This window comes from Filicampus tigris, chromosome 7 (assembly GCF_054856515.1).
Source record: "Filicampus tigris isolate MCC_2025a chromosome 7, RoL_Ftig_1.0, whole genome shotgun sequence".
NCBI classification, from domain to species: Eukaryota; Metazoa; Chordata; class Actinopteri; order Syngnathiformes; family Syngnathidae; genus Filicampus; species Filicampus tigris.
The window spans coordinates 25,691,951-25,716,187 of NC_141223.1; the positions used below are offsets into that span (position 1 = coordinate 25,691,951).

The 24,237-nt window shown below is 40.2% G+C and overlaps 1 protein-coding gene across 2 annotated transcripts; it reads left to right on the forward strand.

Annotated features, from left to right (window-relative positions):
• Positions 1-524: 524 nt before the first annotated feature.
• On the forward strand, positions 525-23,357 carry cuedc1b (CUE domain containing 1b). Of its 2 annotated transcripts, XM_086035044.1 has the most exons (11): positions 536-866; positions 3,260-3,780; positions 4,004-4,131; positions 8,803-8,929; positions 10,650-10,911; positions 13,995-14,060; positions 14,228-14,305; positions 14,381-14,474; positions 15,319-15,377; positions 17,186-17,255; positions 22,448-23,357. In XM_086035044.1, coding segments are annotated over exons 2-11 (1,188 nt in total). In that variant the 5' UTR covers positions 536-866; positions 3,260-3,477; the 3' UTR covers positions 22,449-23,357. The 2 variants fall into 2 exon arrangements, with proteins under 2 accessions (XP_085891171.1, XP_085891170.1); XM_086035045.1 differs by lacking the exon at positions 13,995-14,060 and having other exon boundaries at positions 525-866.
• The last annotated feature ends 880 nt before the right edge of the window (positions 23,358-24,237 follow it).

The window sequence follows — 24,237 nt, forward strand, 5'->3', positions numbered from 1 at the left end:
AAAAATGCATTTACTTCGTCACTTGAGGGAATACTAGAAGTTGTTTGTGAGAACATTTTGCTTGCACTTCTGGTACGGACATTGGTGGTAGGCTTGCAACGTGTGGTCTCTCTGGGGAACCGTAGTGTGTGAGCTATAAAATTCATGAACTTCAAATTTAGGCCGTTGCATTCTATTAGTTCACCACAAGATAGCACTAAATTCTACACAATGTCCCTTTAAACTTTTATACATTAATTGTTTGACTGCCCCGTCAATGTGGTTTACATGATTAAAAGTTCATTTAAAAGCTTTTAAAAACAGAACTAAAGGCATTTAAAAACAAAGAACAGAAACAGACTTACAATGTTTTGCAGCACTTAGGAGGTTTTAGTTTGTTAAGCTAATATTTAATAGTGAATTGGAATACATTTTCCCAACAAAATGCAGGTTCTTCTGGCACATGAAGTGTCAGCACCTTTCAGCCGCGCACACTTGCTTTAACGAAAATTAGACATTTTGTTGCACGGGTGATCAACTGGGGAAAAAATGCAAAAGAAACAATTAATAGTTATGTCATTACAAATAATGTCAACATAGATGTGCAGCGCAAACAATCGAGAATTGGAGAATCTGTCCTGAACTTTCTTCAGCATGCCGTTAGGCATGACTGTGTCTGTGACTGTGTGCACCGGGTAAATGGACACATCCGGTTGCTAGCTGAGCTAGCTTATTGCTAAGAGTGTGGAGGACAGGCATAGGCAGTCTGCTTTTGTTTCCTATAATTGTACAATGACACGGCCCACCGTCCCGTTTCAACAGCTGGCCCTTCTGTTGAGACTCCGCTACACTGTGGAATCTTATTCTGCTCAAGACGCAACCAAACTGTGAGTAACGGTAGTCTAACCGTATCATGTACAACTTGAAAGACTTGTTTTGCTTTAGGTAATGGTGTTTGATCCATTACATCAAATATGTACTGTAGTGCCAAATATCGAATCGATTCCATTTGTTAATAAGGACAAGGGCAAAACTCGAAATTGCTCGGCGGCAATGCCCCCCAACCAACCCCCAAAAAGTCGTATTGTTGATGTCATGGATCTATGACAAATTTAAACTGAGCTAATTTGGATTTGTTGCTGCTGTGAGTGAGTCAGGCCTTGTGGATGAGAAATAACCGGAGAACCTTTTAAAGTGAATGCTTTGAGTTAATTTGGTTTGCTTTTATACATTCACTATCGAAATCAGATATGTCTTTGAAACCTCGGCATGACACACTTTAAGTCGATATTCAAGAAACCAGTGTTTGCAAAATGAAGAGACGTTACCGTTAGCCTCTTAGCAGCGAGTTGCTACGATGAGAAACAATCACAGGAGGAAATCGTATCTATCGTAAAGATATCACGTCAGAATCATCTTGTTAATATTTCCTTGTTATGCATACATGATTTTTGATGAGGAAGACTGATATGATAAAGATATCTTTGGACTGTATCTTCGTTATTATTTTTTCCCCCTCTTTTTTCTTTTCTTGTTTTGTGTTTTTGGGTGTGTTTTTGTATTTTTTTCACCATTATTATCGATGTACCGTTATTATCGGTGTGAACTTAATTGGGAAGTTGTGAAAAATATAAAAAGTAAACAAATATATATATATATTTGTTCACTCTTGAACTGTTTCACTGCCGACCGTTGTATGTGTATGTGACTCGGTTGATGAGTGGGTGAGTTTGAGTCTATCCAAGTTAACATTGGGACATTGGGTGAGATGGTTTCCAGCCACACCAATGTTCAGGAAGCTTGGAGGTGGGGGGTAGGGGTGGGCGGTATAGTCGCAAAAAAATATATATCTCAACATTTTTTTAAAAAACTCTATAACAATAATTTGACGATATCCTACAACAAATATTTTAAATCTGCACTCGATTCACAGACCATTTGTGGATAGACAGCGTTTGTGAACAACATCTCTTTTAAATTGCAAAATACAGCTTCTGCAAAACATAATGATATTCTATGACAATAGTTAATAATAAAAAACAAAAAAATATGTATAGACTTAGATTTTTGGGAATATTTATGTCATTTAAATGTCTCTGCTGTTATTCCATAATGATATGACATTTTGAGCTGCAGTAAGTTTTGGTGTGCCACAGCCAACTACTAGAGCAATCAGAATGAGAAAAAGGTGTGAACTACAGCAATCAGAATGAAAAAAAATTTATTTGATATGTGACGTGTGACGAAGTGTCACCCAACGAGAGAAAAAATACGTCTTCATGACAACACCATTCTCATACATCGGCCAACGTATTCAGAATAAAGTTGACTAACAAAACTGCAATTTACCGAAAAGTGCATTTTCCCAGTCATTCATCGCTGTGATATGTAGACTTGTGACTTTATTCATGTTTGGGTGTTTCCTGGCGTTACACTAATAAACCGTCGTAGTTTGTGCAACAGCATGCCTCTGGACTACAGGCTAGTTATGAATGATGCGGACTACAAGCGTGTAAACTGAATGTTAACCGATCATCCAGGATGTCACATTTGACTTGGTCACTAAAGTACTGAGTGGCTGTGTGTGCGTGAGTGCGTGCATGCGTTTATATTTGTTGGTTCAACTCGGCGACTGTTTTCTGAGTGTGTGTGCGTGTTAAAGCTTTTGTTTAGCGTGCTTGCGCGGTCGCTAAATTTTCCTCGTAATCCATATGGCTCGTGGTACAGCAAAATTGCTCTTCACGGTGACCGTTTTGGCACATCTAACAATGTTATTCCCACCGACGTCAGTCTTGTCAACTCCAAACCATTTACAGACTACGGACGACGTGGGCTCGCGCCTCGCTCTGAATCCCCGCTCGACACTCCTCCATGAAATGAGGAGGAAACAGCTCCGCTGCACTGCAGACAGTCACGTGACCGGGTCCTGCCCGCTGATTTTGCGAATGATTATCACTTCCTCCTCCTCTGCCGTCAATGCACACTGATTTTTCAGCATTTCCTCCCAACTTTGCGGCCGTCGGCTGACCCGCTTTTCGAGGCAGTATTAATACTCGATAATGTAAAATTATATTACATCGTGAAAGCAAGATTGACAATGATATCGATAACGATATATATCGCTCACCTCTACTTGGGGGCCTGAGTTGATTTGAACCCGGTGCCTCTCCACTGTCATGCAATCCTGGTTCTCTATACTGCCCACTTACAACATCAGATGTGATAAAAGGGTGTCTGAATTTGTCATACAACAAACACAATGCCTTTTTTTCTATTATAGGTCCTAAAACCTAAAACAGGCTTTATAGGTATTCCTCACACCCCATGATTCAGTGGACCATGTCAAAGGCAACTGAATCCAACTGTACTAGTGGATAACTATTGACCCAGAACTGACTACTATGCTTATCATAGAATGAGAAACTGATAAAGAACGAACTTGAGGAAGACTGAAAGATCACAAAAGGGCCATCCTAAAACTAGGTTGGCGAGAACTTGATGATGACCAGTCTGTTCCGGCGTAGCAGTAGTAATGGAGGATCAAGAAGCAGCGGTGGGAGTGATGGACAAGGCGAGCTTAACAACAGCAGACCCAACCGCCAGGTCCGCCGCCTGGAGTTCAACCAGGCAATGGAGGACTTCAAGATCATGTTCCCCACAATGGACTATGAAGTAATAGAGTGTGTGCTACGTTCCAATAACGGCGCTGTGGATGCCACCATTGACCAGCTTCTACAGATGAGCATTGATGGACAGGCTTCAGATGATAGCTCAGACTCTGATGACAGTATACCACCAGAGGTCAGTGCAAAGTGTCCAAGCTCATCAATGCATAATAAATCTTGTTTCTTTCCAGTGAGGTGCATTGACTGTATTTTACTGAATTGTCATGCCTTGTGGAGTGGATGTTGAACACAAGATGACATGGAGAGATTGAATAGGAATAAAATAAGACAGGATTTTAAACTTAAAATTGAACGATACGTGTCATACTTGTTATTTTTTCTTTTTTTACCCTATCAAGATTCTGGAGAGAACGCTTGAACCAGACAGTTCAGATGAGGAACCACCTCCAATTTACTCACCACCAACATATGATATGCACGTTTTTGACAGAAAATACCCAGAAGCCCCTCCAACACCCCCACTAAGGTAAGGCGGGAGCTCTTGGTTCAAAAGTTTCTATTTGCCATAGACATTTGTGCAGCTGCATCTGCTGACCGGCCATTCAATCTCATTATGTAATGTTTAATCTTCAGAAGATTTGCGAGATTTCCTGTCTGATCTGGGAATATTCGTGAGTGAAAATAGGATGTGTGTGATGCGTTGATTTTGCCGTGTGACTTTGTTGGAATGTTTTGCAGGTCTCTAGGGCATAAGCCCAATTAGCAATTTACAAAACAATTACGTACTCAATGCGTGTTCGTTTTATCTTTCAAGAAGGTATCCAAAAACCGTACATCGCATAATCAGTTAAAAGTGTTAGCCAGCGTGCCCTGGTCCGACCAAGCTGGAGAGGATCAGCCCTACAGACAGGGCCAGCCAGGGTGGAGACCAGCCCACATTATGTTTAGATTATGGAGACAGTAAAAAATGTGAGGGCTGCATGTTAGACCGTGCCCCTTTTCTGCCCTCGCCCGTCTCTGATGAGAGCATTCGCGAGGGTGGAAAAGCTGTCCAGATCTGATCATTGTAGGATTCCTGAACTTTAGAAATGGAAAAGAAAACAGACGAGCAAATTCAATCGACTCGTGCTTGTGTGAGTCTTTATTTACAGTGGATACCTTCTTGAAAGATAAAACAAACACGCATTGAGTAAGTAGTTGCTTTGTAAATTGCTAATTGGGCTTATGCCCTCGAGACCTGCAAAACATTCCAACAGCTGCACACCACACTCTTTACCTTCAAATCTTTTATAGCCATGATTTTATTTTATTTTTTTTTTTAAATCAAGTTTTGGAAATCTGCTGACGATTTTAGAATCTTGCTGTGTGAACCAGGCATTAGTGGGTTGTGATAGATGAGGCATGCTGCGTTAAATTATCCCGTTTTACTTAATAGGTCTGGAAATTTTTAATTTTACAATAAATGCCTTTGTTCAACTCTTTATGCCAGTGATGCAGAATGACTAGCAGAACAATGAATTGCTCTTCCACTAGATAGAAGGCGCTTAATTAACCTGTATCCACTTTTTATGCCATTTTGTTCGGTGGTATGCCCGTGCAGTGAGAGATTTTCCAATGTACTGTACTGTAATTTCCAAAACGCACCTGGTTAAAACCCGCAACAACTAAATTTTGCCATAACAAATTTGTACATGCATTGGCCGGTTCGTATTAATGGCCAAGGGTCTCCACGCTATAACATGGGATATTTTTTCAAGTAAGAGATCATATTGGTGGGTTTTTAAAAACTTTTATTTACTCTAGATGCTTTTTTCCCCAAACAATGCCCAATGCAGCTAGCTACAAAGTCCTAGAATCCCTGTCTCGTTGTCACATGATGCAAATTCTCCAACAAGCTTCACCACGCAACATACTGCACTATGATATTATATATACAGTGGGGCCAATAGGTATTGGGCAACTAAAAAAAATGTGCAAGTTCAACAATTTAAAAGTTGAGAGGTTTGTCATTTTCATCATAGGTACACATCAAGCGTCAGAGACAGAATGTAAAAAAAAAAAAAAAAAAACATCCAGTAATTGACATTCTATGATTTTTAAACAATTGATTTGTGAAAATGGGTGGCCAATAAGTATTGGGCATCTAGAAAACAAACAACTCTTCTGTCCCTCACAGACCAATCATTTGCTTTTTAAGAAGTTATTTCGGCCTTCACTCGTTAACAGGATAAATGGCACGTGTTTGAGCTGATTAGATGCATAAGAGACACCTGCACACACCTTCAAACTGCCAGACTCCAGTCTTCACCATGACCAAGACCAGAGCGCTTCCCAAAGACACCAGAGATGAAATTGTACAACTGCACAAAGCTGCGATGATACAAACTACAATTGGTAAACAACTACGAGAAAAGATCAACAGTTGGAAGCATTAGGAGAAAAACACCGACAATCTCCCTCGGAATGGGGCTCCTTGCAAGATCTCACCTCGTGGGGTTCAAATGATCCTGAGAACAGTGAGGAATCAGTCCAGAACTACACGGCGGGAACTGGTCAATGATTTGAAGACAGCTACGATCACCGTTGCAAAGATGACCAGAGCTGGGCATCGGCCCTCCGTCCCCGGTTTCCGCCCTGCATATTCAATCGACCCTCGTGGTCCCGGCCCGTCCTTCGCCGAATACGTAACCTTTACGCCACACGAGCGGACAAAATTGAACTTCTTGGTTTAAACACCACTCGTCGTGTTTGGAGGAAGAAGAAAGCAGAGTTTCATCCCAAGAACACCATACCTACTGTGAAGCATGGGTGGAAACATAATGCTTTGGGGATGCTTTTCTGCAAAAGGAACAGGAAGACTGGCCCGTGTCAATGGCAAGATGAATGGGGCCATGTATTGGGACATTTTGGGTAAAAACCTTCCCTCGGTCAGAGCATTGAAGGTGAAACGCGGCTGGGTATTCCAGCATGATAACGATCCAAAGCACACAGCCAGGAAAACCAAGGAGTGGCTCCATAAAAAGCATATCAAGGTTCTGGAGTGGCCTAGCCAGTCTCCAGACCTCAACCCAATTGAAAACCCGTGGAGGTATTCTAAACTGTGTTGCCTAGCGACAGCCCTCAAATATTACAGCTCTAGAGGAAATCTGTGTAGAGGAGTGGGCCAAAATACTATAAGAACTGTTTGAGCCCTGTCGTTGGCAACCAAGGCTACTTTACAAAGTATTGAAAGTAACCTTTGCTGGCTGCCCAATACTTATTGGCCACCCATTTTCACAAATAAATTGTTTAAAAATCATACAATGTGATTTCCTGTTTAGAAAAAAAAATTATGTGTACCTATGATGAAAATTACAAACTTCTCGTGTGCAAAATACAGGTATAAAGGTACAAAATAATATAAATGAATCTTTTGAACAGGCGCTTTATTACTCCATATAAACTCATTAAGATAAATTGTAATGTTTCAGATAAATTGGTATGGATGTGGGATGACAGGCACTGTAATGCATTTACTGTGACATTGCCCAGAGGTACATGCATTTTGGCTGAGTACTAGAGAGTTTTTGTGCAATTTATTCAATATTAGTTTCCCCCTCTATCCAGCAGTATGTCTACTGGGAAGGATTATAGAAGTAGCAGTCTCAAAAGAGCGTCAATATTTGTTCAACTTGGCTTTCCCTTCAGTTAATTGAATAATACTAATTAATTGGATGGTGAGGAAACCAAATTGTTTTAATACTAATTGTTATCTAAAAGATCTGGATCTGTTATCAATGGAGCAAGCATCCACAATCTTACAAGAGCTAGGAAACGTCTACAATGACCATGAACTTCTGTTGAATCATGTTGTATCACTTTTGAATAAGCATTAGTTAGATGAGAATACACCACGATATGTATCTGAAATAATAAGTTATTTTAAATTATTCCCTTAACGTATACCGTTGGTTATCATATTTTTAATTGTGAACTTGTGCATTTATGTTAGTCTGCATTCTGTTTTTCCCCCTGTAGAGGTGGGCCGGCACTGGGCCTGGGCTGGTGCATAGCCTGTTTTAGGCTTGTGCTGGTTCATTTCCCCTGTGTGTGCGTGTGTGTATCTATGTTTGTGTAGTTGTGTCTTAATAATTTACAAAATTAAGCGATCTTTATTGTTAGTGTATTTTTTATTCTGGTGTAATTTCTTAGAATATCAACTGAATGGTTCGCTTTTATTTGTTTCTTTTTTTGTTTTTTTAATAAAAAGTACCATTTACTTGTCAGCTTTTCAAAATAAACATATTTTGTTTAAAAAGAAGCAGTTTTTTTGTACCGAAAATATAACAAACCGAAGTTTCCCAAAAACCGAACCAAACTGAAATGTGATTTAGCGTACCGTTACACCCCTACACTCTACGATTACAAAATTGGTATAATCGTGAAAAACGATTATTAATATTCAACATACTGTCTGTTTACACAAATAAATCATAGTTGAATTTATACATTTGCACCTTTTTTAGATTTCATAACTATTAATTTTGTTTGGTCCAAAAGGAACTTGCCTACATTTGTCTTTATATTTTATACGTTTAAACATTTTCTTTTTTGTACCAAATAAATAAATGATCGTTTGAATAATCGTGATTTCAATTATTACCAAAACAATCATGATTAAAAAAAAAATTCAAAATCGAGCAGCCCTAGCCTGAAATAACCCTAACCCTAACATATTGACTATTCAGTTGAAGCATGAAATCTTGATGCAACAACTATTTAATTGTTCACATTGTATTTAATTAGTTTGATGATGGCTGTTTTTAATAATGTATAAAACTATATGGCTTTTACTATAATATTCCAAATATTGTTCGGAACACTTTAAAGGGCGCTCATTTTAATTTTAATTTTAAAAAATGAACTTTGGATTGTTATTGGGGGCCATAACCATAGTTTGAATAAATCTAAATACCGGTAATAATAATAATTCACCATATTAATAATTAATTTATTTAAAATTCAGATCACAGCCATGTGATTTGTGATGTGGGGTGTCCACTTCTGAATAGTTGAGTGAGGACCACATGGCTTTTGACCTCACTGAGGTACAAGAGGGTGACCATTTGCAAAGGATGCGGAAATGACCGAAAATAGTCACTTGCCCTATAAAGGGTTAAGAATCTCTCTTGTCTTGCTTTGTCATGTCCCTTCATAGATTTGAGGCCCAGCCACTTCCAGGTCACAAGCAGGGCAAAAGCTTCCGGAATTGGGACCCTCCATTGCTTGGAAATCTCCCAGATGATTTCCTGAGGATCCTGCCTCAGCAATTAGAAAGTATAAAGGTAAGTAAGACAAACCTTGGAACATTTGATATAATTTCCTTATAGAACATGTACAGCCTATCATCAGCTAACTAATATTATGCAAACTTTTGCAATCTATCTGTTGAGAGAAGTGAAATCTCAGGCCAACAAGATGATGTCTTTAGTCTGCATGGCTCTGAGAGTATGAAAATAAGATGGTTGTGGATGAAAATAGCAGTTAGCCATGTTAGTTTTGGCTATTCTAATCACAACCAGTCTTAAACGGAACTGGTAGTGAGGAATGAGGGCATCATTGCGAAGCAAAGCTCCATCTTCTTTGGTCAAATTTTATGTCCAATGATGTGTGCACAACAACTGTGACAAGAACTTTTCGGACACACATGTGTGGGCGAGCACACGGAGGTGGAAAATCTTCAGAGCAGTGGCGCTCCAGCCCGGGAGACCAGCCCCTTGGCCGAGTTGACCGCTTATTAGGGATATCACCATATCCAAATGTCACGATATGATAATATCATGGTATTGTGGGGAGGTTGGCGATATGTAAGAAACCCACAATACTGTATAAAAGCTCACGATATTGAAAAAAAAAAATGCGCTCATGTTAAAAAAAACATCACAATATTCTGTTTTTGTACATAATAACAGCATTCACAAAGATTCAAATAGTACAGTTAGCATTAACATCAATGTATACAAATGACCTACAGTGACCGAACACCTAATATTGAGGTACGTACTTGCTAAGGCACACTCACATTGTGACTCAGGTCAATTTGTGTAGGAACTCAAATGTGTTATGTTCCCCTTCATCTGGCGATTAGCCTGGGTCTTAAACATAGGTGACATCAAATTAAACTGCACTAATAAACTAACCACCAGAGAGTGCTGGAACTGTACAAATGGAAAACAACTTGGGCTTTTAAACACATTTACTGCTATTAATATTGGGACTTGACGACAATGATATATTTTGGCAATTTTAATATCGTGATATTGCCAATATTGTGACATCCCTACCACTCATAGCACCTTTTTACCGGATACGTTTGTGGGGCCACGTGGGCCAAGTCCATCCCTCGTCGGCGATAGCTAACATCTCTCGGTCCCACAGACTGCAATGATATTTATTGTACCACGTAGTTTTTTTTTGTTTTTGTATTACATAGCTGTGTATGTGTTTAAAACTTTATTTGGCTTTGTGCTTGCTCTGTGCATGCGTGTAATGTAGTAAATATATTCCTGCCGACGATTGGCTGTAGCAGATGCACTGCTGCCAAAAGTTCACTTCAGCCTATATGGACAGAATGGGTGAATGAGCAAAATCTTTGCTTCAAACGCCTTGTCAGTCACGCAACCGCACCAGCGCGTGGAATGCGTTCGGTCTGAGGGTAGCATAAGTGTGTTCTTGTGCTTTTATTTTTTTCCCTCAACGCACACATTGCGTCTCGATGACGTATGTGCTAAGTGACTGTTGGTGGCCGCGGTTGTCCCATAATGGTCGTTTCCCCTAATTAAGGTTTGTCCATAATGTGTTTTCTCCTTGTAGTCCAACAAGAGAAAACCTGGCAATCTTGTACAAATATGAACTGCCCTTAAAAGACCATTCATTGGCCCCAGAGTGAGCTCGTTCACAGAAACTTTCATGAAGCAGAAATACACTACGTTCAGTTCACCCAAAATATTTCGTTCATTGAACTCATTACGGTACAACATTGCCTATAGCCTGTCTTTTCCACAGATTACTCAGGCCAATATCTCCCAGTTTGGATCATCACCAGCCTCATCTTCAGTCTCTTTGAGTCACCGGACAGCCCAGTCAAGTTCTCAGTCTGGAGCTGGAGGCACAACTGGTGGTCCAGGTCTGACGGCAGTAGCTACCGAGCAAGACAAGAAACTGAAGCAGTATCTGGAAGACGAGCGCATTGCCCTTTTTCTACAGAACGAGGAGTTCATGAGAGAGCTGCAGCGAAACCGGGAGTTTCTTGTTGCCTTAGAGAGAGGTAGGCTTTTTATAGACGCCATCTCACAAAAGTGGGCACACCACTCACATTTCAGAAACCATTTTCTTGTACTCTTAAGCGACAATTCTATAGAAATTAAACTTGCCTATGATCAAGACACACAGCCATAATTATCTAATAACTGGCAAGACAAGTTGGCTTGGGCATCAAGTGTCAAGAATCAGTTTGGTGCTGGGACTAAGGCTAGGTTCACACCGCAGATTCAGATTTTTTTTTTGTGTGTAAGCGTTCATATTAAATTATGAATGCGACCTCGGTCTTGTCTGCTGTATGAACGCGTCAAAGTGGCCCGCATGCGCAGAAGAAGACACCCGACGTTGTGTTTGCGGAAGTAAATGTAGTCCAGCGTGTCGGGGCATTAATATAGTCAAGCGATTAGGTAGCAGGTAGAAATAAATACAATATTTGAAGGAAATTATGAGGCGAGGCTTTAATGTCTCATTTCATGGAGAAATCACTAACGATGATGTCACGTCTTAACCGTGCGTAAAAAAATGAATCTATCTGAGCCGTGGCTGAATTACTACGATCGCCATAAATGTCCACTTTATGCTTCATGTTTCAAGGTGGATTAAATTAAAGTACAGTGGTACCTCTACTTACGAAATTAATTGGTTCTGGAAGAAATTTCTTAAGTAGAAGTAAAGATCATTTTTCCATGTAAATGCCCTAATCCGTTCCAAGCCCCCCAATATTCAGACATAAATGTTTTATAAAGCATAAAAATGCATGAAAACATGTAACAAATACATGTTACAATTAGATTATTGCACAATAAATGAGAGTTGTGCATTATGTAAAAAAACAAAGAATAGTGTAAGGAATAAAAATGACGGTCGTTTACCTTTTAATTGCTGTCCTCATCGCTTTTTGCCCTCTTTGGTTCATGTTCTCTCTCAGAAGTGGTTTTTGCCTGGCGTTTTGTAAAGAACTGATTTAATAATGTGGTGACTGTTGATACATTACGGTCATATTGTTTGGCGCAATCAACCAAATGCATCCCTTTTTCATACTTTTCTATTATCTCTCGCTTTGTTTGTATGGACCAAAAAAACGATTTTCTTTTTTTTTTTTTTTTTTTTTCTTTTCCTCGTTTCTAATTCACGTAAAACTATCGGAACACCTCATGGCCGGAGGGACGAATGACGAGGACGCTGCATAGACACACATATCACATATCTATCTACCTGTCTATCTGCACACATAGTCACATACGGTAGGACCCTCTTAGCCAATGGGATGCCAGGAAGATGCTAGGCTAGCCAATGTCAGAGCAGCTATGAGTATGTTGCATTCAGGAAACTCCAGAGCTGCGAGTCGCAGCCCATACTTTTACCTTTTGTATCCTGAAATTTCTTTCATAGCTAGAGTGACATCAATGTCGGATGTATGCGACCTGGCCGTTCAGACCATGGACGCATTGGAAAAGATCGGATACGTATCCGATCGAGGACCACATGTGAAAGCGACCCAGGTCGCATTTGAAAACATTGGAATTGAGCCGTTCAGACTGTCATAAAAAAAAATCAGATACAGGTCGCATATGGGCAAAAAAAATCGATCTGGGTCGCATTTGCCTGCGATGTGAACCTAGCCTTACATTCTGATTCTTCCGAATTAGTACTCATTTTAAAATTCCTAGTTTTGATGCCTTATCCATCACCAACACAGAAGAACCAAGAATCAACCGGAATCGATGGATGGATGGAAAAAAAGTAGACTTTTTACTGGCATTATTTTCAGTGTATAACTACCACACAAGCTGTGTAAAGATTAATTTAAAGTATTAAGTTTAAACAATGGAATTTTGAATTCACTCAATTTTATTTCACCAGGTGGTTGCACAAAATAAAGTAATCTGGATCCAGATACATTTAAAGAGACTACACATCTACATAAAAATGTATCTGGATCCAGATTATTTTATTTTGTGCAACCACCTGATGAAATAAAATTGAGTGAATTCAACAAAAACGTTTTTCAGTGTATAGTAGAATGGTTGCTGGAATGTGAGGGCGAAAGATCCAACATGTTTTGATGTACTTTTGCAACACTTAAAACAAGTCAAATCATAATTCTGTCACTTGGCATATGATTAAATTACTTTGAGATGAACGATAATTGAATTTCATCCAAACCTGAAAATGATTATGGAAGACTGCCACTGTGTTTTATATATGAGAACTCAGCATTGCTTACTTTAAAGCATTTGTAAAACACAATTTCTTAATCACAAATCAATAGTAAAAGTACATCTAAAAATAGGTGTCTAAAATGTATATATTAAATGAATGATTGACGAAAATTTAATATATGATGAATAATTCATCATTGTATTGACTTCAAACGTAAACATTTACTACAGGAGTTAATCCACCCGTTTTTAGCCATCTCTGGGGGCGGCCATTTTGTCATTTCTGCCGCCCCCAGAGATGCGAGAAATGGCTAAAAAGGGGAGGATTTTGCTGCTTAACTCATACTCCACAAACTCAATATTAATCAGAATGCCGTGTTTCAACTAGTGGGCCTGCTGGGAACATATTCTTGAAAAAAATATGTTTGGGTTGATTTCCTCTTTAAAAATACATACCGGCAATAATTGATGAAGTTTGCGAAGTAAAAAACAAACAAAAAAAGAATAGAAAATTTCTTTTTTTCTTCTTTCTTTCTTTTTTTTAAAATTTGTTTTAATTTTTTTTTAAATTATTACTAAACACCATGATAAGATCACGTAAATGATCTTTCCCTTTATACTTCTGACACTGGTGTAATTGATTAACATTACAATTTTTTACCTTCAAGGTACTAAAAGCGCTTTATCACCCAATGATGACGTAGCATCAGGAGCAACTTGGGTGTTCAGTATACTGCTAAAGGACACTTCGACATGATCACTCAAGATCGAACCTGCAATCTCCGGGTCGGGAAACAACTACTGTAGCACATGTGCCCATCCGACCACAACATGTTATTTTGTGCGAGGACTCATCCATTTTTGCTTCATAATATCAATGATCATGACTAACATCTGCTCCTTTTTTCTTTTTTTTTTTAAATTTTAGATCGCTTGAAATATGAATCAAAGAAATCAAAGTGCAGTCATTCATCTAGCTCGGAGAATTGCACAGGTAGAAATCATTCACACAGTCAAGCTATCATACTGTGTAATTAACAGAATGCTTGTGTATCCAATGTGATTTCTTGATTGATTGGTTAATTGTCACATGATTATACATGAATCTGCAGTACATGCGGTATGAATACAGTAAGTCTTACTGTTCTCATTGTGCTCTAGAGTCATTCTCTGTACCTTCACCGGAGGCTGTGTCAGAAGATGCACTGTTTAGAGACAAACTCAAACATATGGGCAAATGTAAGTCTCCTAGTTTAAATCCTACATGTTTACTGTTGAATTAACATTCAACCAAATGAATTGTCTTTTTTTCAGCTACAAGAAAGAAGCTTTTTGAAATTGCCAGAACGTTCTCAGAAAAGACAAAGAGAAGAAAGTCAAAAAGGCGAACACTTCTGAAGCATCATCCGTATCCTGAATTTTATCACAGCATATGTGCATGTTTACACATGAACAAAATTGTTGGTTTCCTTCTGTTAACAAAGAACTAACTTGAAAATGAGACTTGAATCTGTAAAACAGCATTTTGAGAAGACACAAAGCTTTTGGGATAATGTCCTTGAAGCAGATAAAACTGGAGCATGCCTTTTTGGCGATACACATCATGTATACAGATGCAAAAATTAAGCGTGCAAAGAAATGTCAAGTCAAGTTTATTAATGTAGCCCTAAAACACAAAAGCCCCAGAGGGCTTCACAGGCCCACAGTTCACATTAATCACTTCCTGTTGCAGACCCCCTTGCTGGGCAAGGAAAAATTGAATTAACCTTTTTCAGGGTGGGGTAAGAATAAACCTTAAAGACTGTATCTCACGGAAAACAGGCAGGCCCTCGAGGGCCGGAATTGCCCAACCCTGCTCTACAAGGTCCCCTGGGGTAGATGGCCATCCGTTTAGCCGCCATTTTGTCCGACCAAATAGTATAAGCGCCTATCGATCAGTCAGTCTATCCTTTTAGCGCTTCCATTAGCACTTCCATGTAAAATACACGAATCAAGCAGCAAACCCACCTGCATTAAACAAAACAATAATCATCGTCAGGTTATAGACGATTACATAGATGAGCGAAAATCCGCTTATGCTTAGTCCGTCTATTTATTTCCTCCCCGTTTATTGTTTATCGTTTGCAAAATGGGCATCAGTCATAGGCGGATAGACGGACCGGTCTGCCGGCTAGGCGGAATACCCAGCTCTGGAATCTAGTGCGCAAGAATGAACAGTCTTTACCTAGTTATCTTTAATTAAACCTTACCAGATTGGGCACTGCTCATTCCACAGCCAATCTCCTTGATGATGTGGAAGGAAATTCCTGTGGTAAGTAAGAAATTGATGTTTGATAGGATTCACTACAAAATGCATTGCCTGTCTTTTTAGGTAATATTGACTGGTAAATGATTAACTCACAACCTGGTAAATGATTAACAATCTGGTCATCATATACCGTTCTATATTTGAATCACTATTCCACAGGACAGGTAATTCACTCAAAATGATTGTTTCTTGAAGTGCTCTGTGTGTGAGTGTTGTTTATGACGTTTGAACATATCGGGCCTTAAACAAGAAGTCAACCCAAACAATGTTCTTTACAGTAATATGTTCTATGCGCCTTCACTAATCTAAACAAGACTTTTTGATTAATATTGCGTTGGTGGAGTTTTAGTTAAGCAACAAAATCCACCTGTTTTTAGCCATCTCAGGGGGTGACCGTTTTGTCACTATTTGTTGACTGAAAATGACATCATAGTTGCTCAAGGTCGTTACCTGAGCCCTGAGCAACCGTGATATCATTTTCTGTCGACAATAAGTAAAAAAATGGCCGCGCCCGGAGACAGACAAAAATGGATCGATTTTACTGCTTAACTCCCAAAACGCAATTTTAATCAAAATGCCTTTTTTAGACTTGTGGGGCCGCAAAGAAAATTCTTGGATTTACTTTTCTTTAACTTAATCCTCAAGAATTTTTTCAGTCATTCTTATCTTTTTATCCGCAGCTATTTACACTCTATATTTGATAGGTGTCAGTCTCTTACTTAGGCCTGTCCCAATAACACATTTTTAGAACAATATTTTTCCCCCAAAATATCATGATAAACGATATCGTTAATGGTTTTTGTTCAGGGGTGCACATAATTGGTACACAGGTACACATGCGCAACAGAAATCACTGAGGAGTACCGTCATTTGCGTCACGACGCGCATTTGCGTACCTCTACACACTAGTGGTGCAGTGCAACGAATCATCTTTGATTGGTAAGAATCAAGCATCGGTTCAGGATGGACACAATCCGCAGAATGGATCTGCGCGTTCACAATAAGGCAATGTGATTAGTTCGCATTCAGCAGAGGAAGTTGAAAACCCTTATGGATCACGTAAGTCGCATGCATGGAACCGTTTCTCAAACATACGCAACGAATGCACTGCCTCCACAAGGTCTAACTTCAAAATAAAGCTTACCAAATAATACATTGAGTCATTAATGCCAGTGCAATAGCCTTAGTGAACCTTTGCTTTGAAGTTGGCCCGCATGGTGGCGTAACGGCTAACTTGACTTCCGCTTTCAACGTATCGGCAGTTTTAACGCTTGCTAGCAACACCAACACAACACAGTCTCGAAATTCTATTCAGTTGCTAATTTAGGACTCGAACAAACCGCTGGTTAATTACGCTGTCATTGTAAGATACGGCACAAGTCTCCGGCGTTAGTGGCTAGCAGCTGTTATCATTAGCTGGTAGTTCAACAGCTGCTCCTTGGCTTAATTCCCTTTTTCTTTAATTTTATTTTTTTAAACTTCTTTTTCTATTTTGTGAACCTAGATTACTTTGTAATGTGCTGTCCATGTTTTAAGAAAGGTGCCTTAAATTGCACTTCAGTTATTCATGATAATTATGAAAAAAAAATAAAAAATACTTTGCCTAATAATTGTAAGAAAACATTCAGCTCAAAATGCCTGGCACTACACTGTACCACTTACAAAATTGCGTTAAATTGTGTTCTTAAATCCTAAACGGCCATATTAGACATTAGGATTTTTTTTTTCTTTTTTAATGGGCAAAAGTGTTTTATAAAATAAATGAAAAAAATTATGTGCATCCCTGCTAATGTGTATTTATTTGTGCATAGAGGAAGAATGTCAATCAAGAAGAGCAGTCACTCAGGAAGAAAATGAGCAACGCAGTGAGCCAGATTCATGGTAAGCTCCTCGCCACTCATCCAACTTGTCCTGCAACTTAGGTTGTTGTGCATCATCTTTGTCTCTCACTGTATAAAGACCTAAGAACAGCATGTTGCATGACTGTATTTATGCTACTCCCAAGAAAAAAAAATGATTGCGTGTTTTAAAGCGATAACGCTAAGAGTTCAGCAATGTTCAGAGGAGGATGTTCATGGGATTTCCAAGAATGTTGTAGATCGCGTGATCTTTTGAAAATGTCAACACTAGAGATTTATAGAAATGGTGCTTCCTATTGATATTGTTTCCTACTTTGTTAAATAATTGTTGATAAAGATGTATATAACATTGAGAAATTAACTTGATCATCTCCCCAAAGATAAACATCATTATTTATTGCTAAAATATAATTAAAGGTTAATGTGAGCAATTTTTTATTTCTCAAAGTGTCTATCAAAAACTGGAGGCCATTCTTATTAATCAGTACCCACGAAGTAAGTCTCAGGTTCAAAAAGGTTGATGACGCATAGTTTAGAGCAGGGGTGTCAAAGTCAAATGGACGGAGGGCCAAATAAAAAATTTTGCGACAAGCCGAGGGCCGTACTGATAGAATGTTCATTGAAATTTTCTGAAATTGAAAGTGTCTAGATTGGATCGGGTCCTTCGCGCCTGCTGCTGTTGTGTTTTTATCTTCGGAGTTACTAAATAAAAAATGAAATAAAGTACATTACTGTTACTTTTGCGAGGCAGCTCGTACGTCACTTCCGCTTATGACCAGAGAAGAAGCCGCTGCCCGTCTTGTGAAACAAGATCAGTGGAACGTTTGCGTTTCTCCTGCCAAACTGGAAACAATTTTCTGGTTGACTCGGTTTGCAAGATTGTATGAACTGTACATAATGTGAAGTAAAACGGAGAGGATCATATGATTGGTATGATGTCTCCAGCTGACTCTATTTTAGAGTGGCAAGGTATGAATGCGGGTGCTCCTGTCAGAGAACACAGGCCCGTATTCCACTTGACACGTCTATCTATTGTGATCTGCAACAACACAGACAAAGAATAACCTAGCAACATCATCCAATGCATATCCATTAATTAACAATATGCCTAAACATTACAATTCACTGTATTAAGCAATTAAACAGCCAAACAATACATACAATACACATTCACACGTTTCATCACTAGAATAGTTAGCATACTAGCCGAAATAATGAACTAGAGTTCATCATGGCATCACTCACGAAAACATATCTAGGCTATTATGTACAGCAGTTACCTGACACGAACCTAAATGATTAAACTCACCTTTTAACATTTACACACAACAACAAACGTGGTGAAACATGGGAAATCTGCAACTACTGAGTTTGCTGGCACAAACAAACTACGAGCTAGCTTTGTCGAAGGAGGAAAAAAAAGAAACCGCCTCTCTCGCTATCAACACTTGGCGCTCGAGGAGCGTTCAATGCCTGCTCACAGTGTGGGACATTTCAGTACTACATCGAAACTCAATGAATTTATCAAATGCCAACAATTACAAATAATAAATCAACGTGAGATTTCTAACATGAAGTATTTCTTAATAAAGTGTGTTTTACTCCAAATAACTTTTCACCACAATCCGATTCTGAAAACCACGAAAAGTGAAGTCTTCAGTCGGCATGTAGACGACCAACGGACGATACTCGCAAAAGTAGCGGTAATGTTCGTTATAACAACAGCCAAGGGGTGGCAACCATAGAAGCAAAGAAATATGTTACAGAAATAGTGTAATGAATTGGGTTATCTGCTCTGTGGTCGAATTTGTGTCTTGCCAAGTTGTGTTGTTTCCGAGGTTAATGAATGCATCGTGCGGCTCGCTTGGTGGGAGGGCATGCGAGCGAGAGGAGCGGAGGACGAACAGGAGAGCTTGACTGAACGGTTTTCTACTGTATTGGCGCCGACTGCGGCCCACATTAGCCGGTTGGACTAATGAAATGTGATAATTAAACTACGTCTGTGTTCTTGGAAGACGCTACAATATATTTTATAGCGTGACGTCATCAGCAGGCGCAAAGGACCCGATCACTTCTGCTACCCACACCGGCTTGCTGCGGGCCGGATCTAATAATAAAGCAATTTCATCCCCCGGGGCCGTAGAAAACCTTCTCGCGGGATGTGGCCCACGGACCATGACTTTGACATATGTGGTTTAGAGGATCAGCCTTTAGGTCCCGCGTATTTCAACTCCATGAATATATAATAACTAGGGATGTTCCAATCAGGTTTTATGACACCGATACCGATCACATGGAACATATTTTTCCATTTATTTATGGTGACTATACTGCGCTGTGACAGTAACGCATCATGCATAAAAAGCTGCGGCATGCGTGCCATACGCCGTCTGCTTGCCTTGATTTATTCAATGCAGTGAGCCTCGTAAACTCACCATAGTCTCCCAATTCCTTGTTCTTCAAATGTCGGATTAAATTGGTTGTGTTGAAACTTTTGGCCATGCTCCCCTCCGCGAGGTACCTTTTCATGGCATATACATTTTATGCGTATTACAAGACGCAAACTCCACACAGCAGACAATGCTACGTCCACACCAACTGGCGGCGCATTTCAATTGGAGTCAATGTAGCTCGCGCGGGCGGGCGCGGTTGCTGCGGCACGGTAAGAATGATGCTTTTGGAGCGGTGGGACGTCGTCGCATATTAAACAAATCAACTTTTTTGCCATTTCGTCTCGGCAGCCAATCAGCATCGGGCATCTACGTCACACACAGCCAAACAGCGTCCTGTTCACTCGGTGGCTTTTTTTTTAAAGATTTTTTTAACTGTTTTTACAATGGCTCTGTTTGGCTGTGTGTGACACACCGCAGAGTACGGGGGACCTTTGAGCTCTGGCTCTGTTTAGCTGTGTGTGAGACCGATGCTGGTGGGCTGCCACGAGGCGGAATGGCAAAACAGTGGACTTTTTTAATACGCAACGATGTCCCACCGCCCCAAAAGTATCATTCATACCGCGCCCGCCCGCGGGAACTACATTGACTCCAATTGAAACGAGCCGCCAGAAAGGCCCCCACCGCAGTTGGTGTGAATGTAGCACCCTCGCCTCCGCAGCGAGCAGAGGGGGAGGGACACAAGACGGCTGTAGGCTGCGAAGAATGAGCTGTGGGTGATCGGATGTTTCGATTGGCAATAAAAGGCTTTGATCGAATATTCCGATTACGTCATTTTTCACGAAAATCGGACGATCATGATCGGTGCCTGATCGATCGGAGCATCCATAATAATAACAACAACAGTACTTGAGCCGCAAGCAGCTATTAAGGGCCTTTGCAACCCTGGCCATGTTGGGGTACTTGCACATTAGAGTACTGGCACGAAGGACAATAACCCTGTAAAATATTATGTTTTTGCTAGGCCTGGTGTGTGTGCAAAGGTTCATGGGTTCTCGCCTAGGTTTAGGCGCTCCAAAACAGCATCGTTTTTCTTGATAAACGGTGTGGAGGCCTGAAAAACATCCAACAAGTGCCTCGCCACCACAACTGCGTGCATCGAAATAAACTTTCAATGACTTTTCATCTTAAACAACTTTAGATGAAACACTCAAAATTTGAAGACAATTGCACACATTTTCTAGGAGTACTTTGTGAAAATAGGACCTCTATAAAGGGCCAAAAATGGCATCAAATTCCAAAGTAAAATCAAAATGGTACACGTGCTCATCCATTATCTGCCGCTAATCTGAGGTCGGGTCGCGGAGGCAGCAGCTTCAGCAAGGAAGCCCAGACTTCCCTCTCCCCAGCCACGTCTTCCAGCTCTTCCGGAGGGATCCCAAGGCATTCCCAGGCAAGCCATAGTCTAGACATAGTCTCTCCAGCGTGTCCTGGGTCGTCCTCGGGGCCTCCTACCCGTGGGACATGCCCGGAACACCTCACCAGGGAGGCGTCCAGGAGGCATCCTAATCAGATGCCCGAGCCATCTCAACTGGCTCCTCTCAACGCGGAGAAGCAGCGGCTCAACTTTGAGTCCCTCCCGGATGGCCGAACTTCTCACTCTATCTCTAAAGGCACTGATACACCAAACCGACATCGGAGGTCGTGAAGCGTCGTGGCGTCTCTAAGCGGCGTCTGATTGGTGTAGTGACCACCGTCGTAGTGTCGTAACCCGTCTCTAATCGTCTGGGGGAGGTGTTTACGCATGTTGAATCTGCATCGCCAGTCGTGACATTTGATCACTATGATTGGCTGTTAGCTAGCAAATCAGCACTTGGAGCACCAACGGGATGTGACAAATGCGGATAAACAGTGAGCATGCCTTCGCTGCCTTAATCTACAGTACAAGAGCGAGGGTTGACAATGCAAGTATTTCACAATACCGTGTCAAGAACGTCAGGGTTTACTTTGCGTGGGAGTTCATCGTGATCGAAGAAGAGAGCTGAATGCATTGTTTACGTTGTTATAATCCGCCCCCGGCCAACAGCTTTCCGGTTAGATTTTTCGAACAATGAGAAATGGTGACTACCGCCACCGATAGTATGGAAGGGTGAATATCTTATGCATGCGCAGAAGGTACTTTAATGGTCAGCGTTGCTGTCCGTCGTACAGGGTGACACAAAAGAAATGATCCTTTAATTGGATCAATGGGCCTTTTTTTTTTTTTTTTTTTTGGGGGGGGTTTACTGAAAAGTGATGCTTTTGAAGATGCAAGGATTCTGCCAGACCAGTGAAAAAAAGCCCTATATTTTGTGGCATCAGTAACAGCCACGAGAGGGCAAGAGTGACGGTTTGAACAGACAAAATGATGCCTCACTCTAAAATGCAAACTATTTAGAAGCAAGGGCTTGAAATTAATTTGCCAAATAGTACCAAATAATATTTTTGGACTGATGAGGCATATTCATCTTTATCCAAGTGATGGAAAGGCTCAAGCTTTGCGAAATAAAGGATGTTCTTATGTTCCCAAAATACAAGCTCACATGTGAAACTCAGTGGGGGGTATTATTAGGGCTTGCACTTGACAACATTGTGAGAGAAGCTTTTTATTTTTCTAATTTGTTTTTGGAGTATGTGTACATGTTTGGACTTCACAGTTACTTACATTTCTATTTTGTAAGTGTGTTTGTGTATATTTATATTGTTGAAGTATGCTGTATTTTATTGGTGTGGGATCAGACATCCAGGGAAAGACTTAATTGACTTTTTTTTTTTTTAATTTCAGATCCTCCCATGCGCCACCATATCATCGTTACCACGTTGACAGTGGCACGACCCATGGGTCGTAGCCTTGAAGCTCTTCCTATCCCACTCCACCCAGCCCCACCCCGATACCAGGCAATGCAAAACTTGCAAAAGACCCTCAATCCTTCTTTCTAAGGAAAAGACCTGGATTCACAACAGATTTGGATTAACTGTCAGTAAATACATTGTTTCTGTGTTATAATAGTTTGTTGGTATACCATTTTAATTGCAAAAGAAAAAATGTATTTGTCTTGACTCTTATTTTTTAACCCGTCCTCGAGACGCCTCCTTAGGGGTTCACTACCCACAGTATAGCAAGGGTATTGTATTGCATTTGTTACTTTTCCCTATATGGTAGAATATTCTATGTTTGTGATTAAGCATCCTCAGGTTGGGCATTTTAAATCCAAGCCATGGAGAGTGGCCTTTTATATACACAACTAAAACATCAAAGTTTTTCCCATAATGGATTTTTTTTCGGGGGGGAATGCAGAAATTATTTTACGCATCCATACATTGCGGCCATTCATGCTGAAACTGCCCAAAAGTCCACAATGAACCACGGCACTATGTTCGTCACTTAAGCATCATAAGGACCAAGAATACGTAGGGTGCTTATGATTTCCCAATTTTTGGAATTCATGCTGCTAAAAAGTCAGAGCGTGAACCATATAGAATTCTTAAGGGAATTTAAAAAAAATTTTTTTTTTTTTATATCTTGTGACATGGTTACACCTGCATACTCCGGTCAACAATCTGTTTTGACAATTACATTGCGATCTCTGTTAACAGACAGATGCATATGAGTGTTCTGTTTGCCATTTAATCAGTTTACTGAACACAACACACAGACATGAACGAAGCAAAAAATAAATGTATATGAAATTGTTTTTATTTTTCTTAATTTTTTTTTAAATAACTCAGTCTGCTTATTTAACCTGAATATTCATCTTCATGCAGTGCTCCTTGAAGCAACACTGGGCAAGAAATCGACCTTGATAAAAAATTTTCACAGTTCTTTTGATGAAACATTGACTTACAAGTACAGTAGTTGAATGGGACACCATACCCTGAGGGGGTCTGTATCGTTTTTACTGGCACAATGCAACTTTGGGGAGGATGGGATCAACCCTGGCACACAAAAAAAAACAAATGTCCTGGATTGCTTTACGGCATACTCAATTCCTCCTTTCGTTATAAGGACGGCTCAGGATTTCACAACACTACGTGCTGGCACGCATGGGAAATGTGGTTGATTTTTGTCAAAACACTGCCGCTTTTGTCCACATGGCGCCGCCATAATCAAAAACTGACATGACAATGTTGCTTTAAATGCATACTAGTTTAGTCTCATCTGGGAGGACAAAAATAGGACAGTCACATGAGTGAATTGACTGACAGCATTATGATTAACTGTGTTGAGAAAGTGATTTGAATGTGTCTTGGGAGAATTTATGGGAAAAATAATCACTAATGCAACCGCGTGGTGACAGGACGCTTATTATGAAATACCCAGAGGTGTCACTGACAGACACCCGATTTGCTGACGAATGGCGGGAATCTTCAAAAAACTGACGGAATACGTACTGACGAAAGTGGGCGTTCATCCATCACCGGAATCTTCACCAACTGCGTCAATACAGACTGAACTGATGAAACTGATCAAATGCTCCATGTGTCTTGCGTGTGTTTGTTCGCAGGGGTGAATATACACAGAGGTTGCTTCAAGCAGACTGCATTGACTATATATGGAAATACATCTGCAGAAAC

Bases quoted from the DNA above. Each gene is read 5' to 3' on its own strand.
- cuedc1b (XM_086035044.1), top strand. From the start codon at position 3,478: ATGATGACCAGTCTGTTCCGGCGTAGCAGTAGTAATGGAGGATCAAGA. The intron at 4,132-8,802 runs GTAAGGCGGGAG...GTCCCTTCATAG, and splicing joins CCTCCAACACCCCCACTAAG to ATTTGAGGCCCAGCCACTTC. The intron at 15,378-17,185 runs GTAAGTAAGAAA...ATTTGTGCATAG, and splicing joins TGTGGAAGGAAATTCCTGTG to AGGAAGAATGTCAATCAAGA.